Source organism: Cynoglossus semilaevis, chromosome 5 (assembly GCF_000523025.1).
Source record: "Cynoglossus semilaevis isolate Cse_v1.0 chromosome 5, Cse_v1.0, whole genome shotgun sequence".
Classification (NCBI taxonomy): Eukaryota; Metazoa; Chordata; class Actinopteri; order Pleuronectiformes; family Cynoglossidae; genus Cynoglossus; species Cynoglossus semilaevis.
The window spans coordinates 7,691,109-7,701,795 of NC_024311.1; the positions used below are offsets into that span (position 1 = coordinate 7,691,109).

Genomic DNA, 10,687 nt, shown 5'->3' on the forward strand with positions numbered 1-10,687 from the left:
AAGCTGACATATAGGCTACATATACAGTATTTTCTAAAGTCAATTTACTCACAATGTATTCACTCAACTGAGCCTGTTTAGTTGAACCCAACAGTGATGAACTCACAGGAATTGAAGAAAGACTCAGATGAAGATCTTTTTCAATAGCCACCCAGTGGGGGTGATATTTAATGTCTACACAAACCACCGCTGTGTCTTGTTCTTTCTCCGTTTGGAACTCTTTCTGAGCAAGAACATTCTGACCTGAAGACATCAAACGTTCTGACCTTTGGTCAGTTCAGAGTTGACCAAAGGTTCTGGCAGAAAACCAATGACAAAAGACCAGGAATCAAACCAGCAAACTGAAGTGGTTTTTGCTCTTAGCTTTCCGTTCCTCTCTGGCACCATATGGCCTAAAGACACTGTTCTATTTTTTTAACTGAAAATTGTCTTGTGCTACGACGTGCCGACCAATGCTGTCAGTAATGTTTCCAGACTAATTAGCAGCAGGTGACGAGCCTCCGCTGCACCTCTGACCTCTGGGCTGCCATTCACTTGACCATAACATTAACTAATTAGCTAACACTCTACAGTTAAGGTCATTCTGTCATTCTACACTGACCTGAGAATTACAGTTAGCTTTAAGCATTTTTTTGGTTTAAAATTTAAGTCAGTTAAGGCAGCAGAACAGAAACAACTTTGACCCCCCCCCCCCCCCGGGTGAGCTGTGGTAGGGTGAGGGTCATGTGACACTGTGTCATCATTCATTCATTCAAACCTGCAGGTGGTTGTGAAAATTACACGTTAGGCTAGCCTTTCCACAACGGCCACAGAAACATTTACTGCTTTTTGTTTGAAGTTGGTTATTAAGAACCATTGGCTGTTGTTCTAAATTCAGCCACTAGGGGGGAGTGAATTTTTCACCTCAATCTGTTTCTCCCTGGTCCATTATTGAATAAAAGTTGATAATGAAAATAAAACAGAAAAACACAATGTTATTATAACTCTACCCTCCACATTTTTATAAAGAACAAAACAACTATTTTTTTTTTGTGTTAAAACCAGCTTCTCCAAGGAAAGTCCATCCCAAAACTTGGATCCCTGGACCAGATTGAAGCCGGCAGTGGAGACAGCGAGGGTCGTTACAGCGGAGACTGTGATGACGAGGACGGCTGTGCCGGTTCAGGCGGCGGTGAGGTGAAGGGAAAAACCTCCAGAGTCTCCAAAAGTAAGGCTCATCGTTATTTCTTGACATTTGACCTTGACCTTGAATATACTATAAATATAAATATATATACTATATTTTTTTTGTGTTAAAACCAGCTTCTCCAAGGAAAGTCCATCCCAAAACTTGGATCCCTGGACCAGATTGAAGCCGGCAGTGGAGACAGCGAGGGTCGTTACAGCGGAGACTGTGATGATGAGGACGGCTGTGCCGGTTCAGGCGGCGGTGAGGTGAAGGGAAAAACCTCCAGAGTCTCCAAAAGTAAGGCTCATCGTTATTTCTTGACATTTGACCTTGACCTTGAAGGAGACATGATATGACAAATGGACTGTGTCTCCCGTAACTATAATCTGTAATCCTCCTCAAAAGGAGCCGTTCTCACTGTGTGACCTCATGAATCAGATGATTGTTTTGATCCCACCCCCAACATTCAATGCCCTCTGGGAGTGGTACTTTTTCTTTGAAGTGAAGTAATAATAATAATAATAATAATAATAATAAAGTCCCTTATTCCTCCCACAATGGGGAAATTTACAGTGCAAGTCTTCCGTCACCCGACACAGGCTGCCACAGGAGGCGCCATTAAGGATATGTGGTTCATGCCGTTGTAATACTTCAGGTGGAGATTTGTTTTTCGAGACCTGCAGATTATTTTTACTGATGAAAAATTTAAGAATTAACAGATTTAGTCACCAACTGTCTGTTTGCCGGAACAGTTTGGACGAGAAGTCTGCGAACAAACCTGCCAAAAAAGTGAGGGCGAAGACTGTCCCCGTTGATCACTGACGAACATTCTGGTCCGTCCTTGGCGTTCTTCTTCTTCTTCTTCTTCTTCTTCTTCTTCTGGCTCTGACTCTGACTCTGGAGCTGACCCATACAGTTGGGCCACAGTTTGTTTTCTGTCCATGATTTCACTCTCACCAACCAATAGTTGCCATGGATACTCTGGTCTTTCCCCATGACAGTGGTCGGCAGATTAAGATGTGGCTCATGGTTATTTAAAGGTAAAGGCACATTAAGATTTTTTTATTAGACCAAAATATGTTACATTTTTACCATCTATAAAAATGAAGAGTCCAGGATGAGTCGACCGGAACATTTGTACCTCAGGGAGTTGACAAGTCTTTTCTAATAAATAGGGACTAATGTTGGGAACTGATTAAATATGAATTCAGTAGTAGCTTAATGACTGTGTTGTTGTCGGGCCAATGCTAACATTCTGTTAGCGCCCTGATCTCTCTCTTAGTTCGGTTGCCGTCCCTTTGTTTTTTTCTGTGACCTTTTCCTTGAGTTTTCATTGAGACCTGGAAGGTTTTCATCAGACAAGATCACATTTTATTTTGAAAGAAATGAAGAATTCGTTATTCACAGATAATCTATAAATAGATTCTGTCCAAACGTTACCATTGTTAATGTGATCTGATAATCACAGGGTAACTCACTATTCTTTTTGTTTATAATCCACATCACTGCACTTTCATAAATATAAGCATGATGTTTTACTGGTGAAGACCGTTGGAGATCGGTTCTGCTGCGCTCTGCTCTTATTTTAATAGGACTTCCTCCAGTCTCAGTTTTATGACAACCATAATAATAGTCATTAAAGGTAATAGTTGCTATGGGGATATCATTGCAACAATGGAAATTATTTAAATTATTGCTCCCCAGCGGCTCAGTAGCCCCTGCTGAATTACCCCGGTGGAGTTTTCCTCCCCGCTTTGTTACACTTCTCCCTCTGTCCTCTCCTCAGCCATGCTCTCTATCAAACATGCTAACAACCTGATTAATCAGCTCCCTGTTTTTGCCCATGGCGACAGTGGGGGGGGGGTCGTCCAAACATGGCGCTCCATCCTTGTAAATGTTTCCTCTCCTGCTCATCAGTCTGGCTCCGGGCTGCAGCCTCTTCAGCTCCGGAAGCTTCTTTACACTTGTTCTACTGAGACCTGACATTTATCAGCTATTATACACTTCACCTGCCAGCACCCCCGACCCCCCCGGCCTCCCCACTCCTTGTCAGAGGGCAGATCTGCACATCTGCTGCGTTCCTGACCCTCTGCCTGTCGTGACCTCTGTCCAGCATCGTCCCCCTGCTGGTTATAGCTCACCTAAACAGAGTGCCCCCCCCCTCAGGGGCCCCTCCTCTGAGTGAGACCTCTGGTCAGGCCCTGCAGGGCTCTGCAGACCTTTACCTTTGATTGATTCTTTTACTAATTCAGGGAATCGGTACCAGGATTACGTAGTTGAACCCCTGAGCCAGGCTTTCTCTACACTTTATATATGGTGTGTTTACAGACATTTGGTTCTCAGGTTTGTTTGACACATGTTTTTGAAATATAAATATAGATACAGTAAAATATATGTTTATTATAATTATCAACAGTGAAGGGTGTCTTTGATAACATGTAACCTGTAACATGCTGATGTTGAACTTATTCTAATCTTCATCGTTTACCTGTAACATGAACATCAATCATCCATCATCCATCCATCCATCCATAGGTATTTTGATGTTGAACTTATTCTAATCTTCATCTAAGAAACTCTAAGATTTTTTTTATTTCTCCTCTATCTTATTGTCAAGTAGTACCACGGTCCAAAATCAGCCAGTTATAGTTCTATTTTGATGTTGAACTTATTCTAATCTTCATCTAAGAATCTTGATTTATTTTTTTTATTTCTTCTCTGTCTTATTGTCAAGTAGTACCAAAATCGGTCCAAAATCAGCCAGTTATAGTTCTGGCCATTATGTTATTCAGCGTTGGTCAACAGCGTAGCATCGCTGCCGTCTTCTAACCAGCAGGTGTTGTTTTATTGACCGAAGGTCGTCGTCATTGAACAGAAACAGATATTCTACAGTTATGACACTGACAGAATACAAACTCTGTAGCAGTGAGTCACACTGACAGACCAACAGGGGGCCCACTGTCCCCTGAATCACTCTTCACCATCACCGTTACCAAACACGTCACATGACCCTTTAGGTGCTCTCCTTGTCAGGAACTCATTATAGGAACACATTAGTGACTAGTCAGTGCTTATGCCCTGATTATGACTAACACTGACTGGTGTCTGTGGTGGAGCGAGCGCGTAGTCGTGAGTCAGTCAGCCAATTAGTCGGCCTAGGCACAGGAAATTTCATGAAAGAAAGAAAGCGTGGTATGAAAGGAAGGAGTCTTATTTTTGGCCACGCAGAAAATGTGTGTTAACAGGCGTGTTGTGATTTAGAAAAAAACAAACAGCATCATATTCCAGCTGAATTGGAGCTGGAATGAACCAGGAACAGGTCATAGAAATGTTTGACGTCTTGATTCTTTGCCAAACCAATACGCTCATTTATATTTGGGGGGTTTTTTCTGTCAACGCTCGACGTCTTTATTTAGTCCTTTTTGAATAAGACCTTTGTGCATTTTAAGAATTCTTGTCAAGCAAACGGCTCCAAATGACGTCCCAGTGGACAGATGAGGAGTTTACACCTACACCAGCGTTGTTCTAGTTTGTTTTTGATAGTTCTACACAGTTGAAGTGACACGTTGTTTTACTAGAAAGACAGTAGTACTACAGTACTACAGTCAGACAGACCGTGGTTATCGCAGGACACTACAGTAGTACTACAGTCAGACAGACCGTGGTTAATGTTATCTCCTTCCTTTGTGTCTTTGATGTTCATCAACACAGCGTGGACACGATATCTCAGTATGAGGAGAAAATAAATCGTTACCAACGTAACACTGACAGCAGTGGTCGGATTCAAGGGATTATCCTTATTAGGCAGTAATACTGCAGTATTACTGAGTATTGTATTGTAAGAATAGGAAACTGTGCCAGGCTTTGATTCTTGAAAAAAAGAACTAGGCATAATGTGTAATGATTTCTTCTGCCTTAGTGCTTTTTATTTCACTACATTTAAATTACAATAATTGGCCAAATGATATTATTCGCCTATATTAGCATTATTATATCAGAAAGAATCGTTATTGTTTTTTCCTCCAATAATGAAAACCTGATAACACAAAGCCTTGTTTTTGCCAAATTTGCTGGAATTGATCGGACGGTCCTGAGACATTTACCTCAGTTCTGGGGGCAAACGGCTGCATATATGGGTATTAGTTGATATCGGCATCAGAAAGTGTTTGGCAAAAAGTTAATATTGGATATCCCTAAAAATAATAATAATAATAATAAATTGAGATTTTTTTAATACCAGGCATCACTGAACCACCGGGGGTTGAACGGACAGGTTGGTCTCCTGGACCAGAACTCTCTAGTTTACACAGAGAAAGGAAGACAACTGGAGCTGGATCTGGATCTGACCTGGACAGAGGTGAAGGTACTCAGACTTTTCCTGGAGAGTTTTGGGAGAAACCGGAAAAGAAGCAAAGCTCAGAGGGTCTGGACCCTGACTGCAGGAAAGAACATATATATTTGACAAAGGAGGTTTGCGGTGGATCTGGCAACCTGGAGCAAAACAATGATGACCTCGAAGAAGATTCATGGATGTAGTGAGAGAGTACATGAAGATAAATGGCTTCAAAGTAGCTGAGGCAGGAGTTAGAGTACAAACCCTGGCAGACGTACAGCTGTGGTGACCCTTGAAGGAGCAGAGGAAGAAGAACAGGAATATATATAACATGAGCGACGGTGACAGGAAGTTAAAGTCAGAGGAAGCGCTAGGCTACGTTATGTCGTTAAATCTTTCATTTCATTAAATATAACGTACGGGAGCAGACGGTTGTTTCTGAAAAGGTTACAGTTTTACCAACGTCTCCTGATACGTCATGAATTGGATACAAATCCGTGGTAATTTGCATCGTTTGAAATAAAAAAGTGATTCGCGCATCAGGGTGTAAGGAGTAGGCGGGGCTTGACTTTGAAAATACTAAACTCAGGGCAAAGGTTATTAATAAAAACGTGTACAAAGTCGTTTTATGCTCTGTGGAGCAGTAATAAGTAATATCATCATCGGCGTACGTGGAAATGTCAAACAGCTCCTGGTTATTTTTCTCTAATGTTTTAATTAATAAACCAACACCAATCATGGAGACCAGCCTCTCTGTGTAATATTACATTACAGTAACATACAGATGGAGCAGGAACCACACCCTTTATACCACCTCTTACTTAACCTCTGGTCCCGGGGTGTCAAACATACGGCCTGTGGGCCAAAACCAGCTCGGGGGTTCAACCCGACTTGATTAATTCCGCCTTTAAATTCTCTGCTAACCTGGTTTCCCGTTGCATTGCTTTGTCTGTAGTCTCGTCTGTTGAGTGATCACATCCTCCAGAGGGTGACTCTAGATCGCCCCCTCCACCCTCAAAGGTTAAGCTACACAGATGATGGATGTATAGAGATCCCGGGCTGATCAATAATCCCTCCTGGGAAATCTGATAACCAGTGATCAGGCGTGATTGTTCTCACCTGAAATTAAAACGTATTTGAATGTATCTGCGCAGTCAGAGACTATCAATACTTCTGTCAATCAATAAACACAAGATCAGAATAATTAACGAGTTGCTTTCGTTACTACGATCGGACGAGAAGCTACGACCACGACTCGACGGTTTGTGATGAGTTAGAAAACAGAGACAGTGACAGTGTAATGAACAGACGAGGAGGTTTGTCCCAGTGGTTATTTGGTCATTATTATATTACTACAATATATACAGTAAGTGGTCCTGAAATTGAAGCTTGAAACCCCGGCTCCATAATGTATTATAATTACTCTATATAATATAATATAATATAGTATACTGTAGTATAATATAGTGTACTGTAGTATAGTAAATATAAGCTACTCTTTGCTCCTCTGTCTTCAGTGATCTTTGAAGGAGGAAAAACCAAGAGGGTTCTGTGAGGCTCAGTCCTGGGGGGCGGCTCCAGGCCTCTTATCTGGTCCAGGCTTGATTTCACTGCAGTCACTGTGATTGCTTGCGTGCGAGCATTTTACTGCAGAAAGATATCTGTCAGACTCTGTGGCAGCAGGAGAGACAGAAATCGATTTCCTGCAGGTAAGAACAATAAGAGAGAGGGAGAGAGAGAGGGAGAGAGAGAGGGGAGGAGGGGGAGTCCTTCAGGACCAGTCTTATTAATTAATAGTGTCTCTGCAGGAGAGAACTGTCTGTTATCTCTGTTTCTCTCTGACATCCACCTGTAAACGCTGCCACTGCTGCTGATGCTGCTGCTGCTGCTGCTCATGTGTCCATTTAGTTAAACCATCATCTCTGCCACAGGTTCTCAGGACTGGGCGTCTTTCAGCGGCGCGGCCTGGGCCTGGTTAGACCAGTGCAGTAATAGGGCTGTCACGGCTCTGCTAACAGGCCTAGTAATACTTCCTATTAGAGGGCTTTTAATCCTCATTAGAGGCTGAGATCAAAGGAGGTCACCTGTGGTGACTCCTGCCTCCTTTCTGTGCCTGGGATAATGGGATCAAAACATTTATAGCCCAGCGACTCGTAAGATATTTTTATCTGTGAGTTTTACACAGTGGTGTCATTAGTTCCACAATTACCACGGTATCCTGCTGACCTTTGTCATGGAGGGGGCGGGGGTCCATCGGTGACGCAGGGGTTCTCTGATCGTGGAGAAAACAGGAAGTAAACAGAGAACGTGGAAGCAGTAAACCTACGAATCGAAAACCTCCCAGTAGCGATGTCCGATGTTAGCTTTTTGCTGATATCCCGTATGCCGATATTGTCCAAACACTTAATTTCTGTTTCCGATATCAACCGATACTGATACTTGCAGCTGTTTTTCCAAAAACTATTTTAGCAATGTATTAGCAATGTATGCAATTCCAGTGTGACCCAGGTGTTGCAGCCCTCAGACCTTGACCATGTGGGTTACATCAGGTGTTTTTATAATAAAGTAATGTTTCATATGACTCTTAAATTGACTGCAGTACTTTTACCTTCTTCCTAAATCTGTTGCGCCCACGTTTGACTAGACCAGGGTCACAGTCAAGAACTGCAGGTTGAAGAAATCGATCATGTCAGGCATAAAAGACAGGTGGTGCTAATGAGCCGTTCTCTATCAGCACCATTTGTTCAAACATAAAATCCCGGTCCAGAGTAATCAGTGAACGATCCACCAAGGACAAAGACGCGTTCGGCTGCAGTCCAGCGTGGAGACGCGGCTCAGACTTTCTTTTAGGAGGGACATGTGTCAGTACAGGAACCAGGCCCAGCACAGGGACCAGGAACGACAGCGACTAAAGACAGAGCTGTCAGAGTGAGACGGAGTTTAAACAGATGACCGTGAGCTCAGGGCAGACGCTGATGAGACCATTATCCTCCAGAGCTGAGGTTCTTTTGTCCCGTTCAGTCTCTGTTGACAAAGGTACTGATTTATAAACAGTTCCTGCCTCTCGTCGTCATTGATGAGACACGAGGAAATAAAACACCTTGTCACATTCTTTAGAAATGGCCTCTACTCATACATACTTATGAGAAGTTAAACCCGTGGTTCTCCACCGACCTTATCAGCGCCCCCAACAAAAGTCTCGACAAACTACATTTCAAGGAGACTGTATGAAGTCAAATGACTCCTGTCATGGCCGACAGATGAGTCGAGCGTCAGACTAAAGAGACACCATCTGTCATTAGAGTTCCAGGACTCCTGGACCAGGTGATTCCAGGACCAGTTAATGATCTGAGCTCAGCATTTTTACTGAAGGATAGTCGGAAATTTTTTAATTAACTCTGGCCATTGCAGATAAAAAGTTGAGCGATTCACTGAAGATTCCACAGAGTGATGTAGTCTCATTGGAAAAAGAACCGTTTGAAGATTCCACGTCCACCATCGACGAGTTCCTCGTTATGAACTTTGAACTCTTGTTCACGGAACGTCAACATTATAGAACATACTTGAGCCCATGAACGACCTCTGACGTTTTCATATCGACTTAGCTGACAATATACGGTGACATCTAGTGGACAAATGGTGAACTGCCGCATCAGCTAGCATGTACCGGGCATCTGTATTCCATTGACGATGTGCGGTTACGTTTCAGCCGATTCTCTGACGTGTTGCTCAGTGGCAGTTCACCAGTGGCAGTGGATTTTGTCTGGATTTTATATGAGTTTAAAAAGTTATCAACACTCAGTTTAACACTGATTTATGGACAAGCTGACACCTAGAAAAACAACCTCTGGTGCTGCGATGGTATCTTCACTGGATAATGGTCTGGTCGGGCATCGAACCTACGTTATACACAGCAGTAGCTGCGGAGAGGAAGAGGAGGATGAGACAGACAGACAGCACCCTCCCAGCCCCCCCCACCCCACCCTGGTCCAGCTGAAGTCATATTAGACGGTTCAGTCTAAGCGGCTGAGACAGAGGACAAAGACAAACATTTCATCTGAACTCCTTTGCTCTGCGGTTTATTGGCCAAACACAGTTTTATGAACTGAATTTCCCTCAGTTTTCTTTTTCATCACAGCTCTTTGAGTTTTCTGCTCCAGCTTCAGTATTAGGAATACACTCATTTGTTTTACTCTCTCTTCTGTATTTCTTTGTGTATTTTTTTGAATAATAATCGTTGACGTTTATGTAAAAGTTTAAATGTTCAGCTGAGCTGTGGCTGAAGAATGGACCTGAGAGTGTTTTCTTAACGAAATGGATTTTAGTAGTTAAATATTCCCAGACTTTACATTTACTTAATGAATGATCACAAATGTAAGAGCATGAAAAAATATATGATACTAGTCCTGGTACCTGTACCAGGACTGTTGTAGCTAATGTTAGCTCTGGTGTCTGTACCAGGACTGTTGTAGCTAACGTTAGCTCTGGTGTCTGTACCAGGACTGTTGTAGCTAACGTTAGCTCTGGTGTCTGTACCAGGACTGTAACACCATGAAAACATATATGATACTAGTCCTGGTACCTGTGCTAGGACTGTCGTAGCTAACGTTAGCTTGATTTCTTTTTTTTAACACAAACATGTTTTATTTCAAACTACTGAAGAACCATATAATATTAACACAGTCTTTAATTTCACACTTTTATCACTCGACAGTGTTGATTCATCTAACCCATATGACCAATAGCCCCTCCCCTTCCTGTTGCGTGTCCTTGTTCAAGTACTTTAGAAATAAAGTAATTTTTTTCTGTGTCTTTTCAAATACCCAGAATCCCTCTCTTTCAAATTATAGACAGATGAATGTGGGTGGTGTTATGACATATGGTCAGGGCTCAGGGTGGAATCTGCCCTGGATTATGGATGTGTTCTAGAAAATACAAACAGAAGTGCTGAGAAATCAAAGGTGATTTGCTGTTTGATTGGGCAGAGTCATTTTAGCGGTAAGATTCTTGACTTTCCTTCAGAGTCTTTTTGTCTTGACGCTTTTCATTCTGCCGTTTTTTTAATACGATTTTTTTCTTCAAACCTTGAAGGATTTAATGGCAGGTGTAATAATCTGCTAATGCTGTTAATGAAGCGTGGAAAGGCCAGACACATATCTCCCTCTGACCAGCTTTAATAATCTGCT

At 42.4% G+C, this 10,687-nt stretch overlaps 1 protein-coding gene across 1 annotated transcript in view; it reads left to right on the top strand.

The window, feature by feature from the left end:
- Positions 1 to 10,687, top strand: part of gpc5a (glypican 5a) — a 65,898-nt gene that overhangs the window by 45,339 nt on the left and 9,872 nt on the right. Inside the window, 1 exon segment of the mRNA XM_008310257.3 lies at positions 1,045 to 1,207. Coding sequence (XP_008308479.1) covers positions 1,045 to 1,207 — 163 coding nt within the window.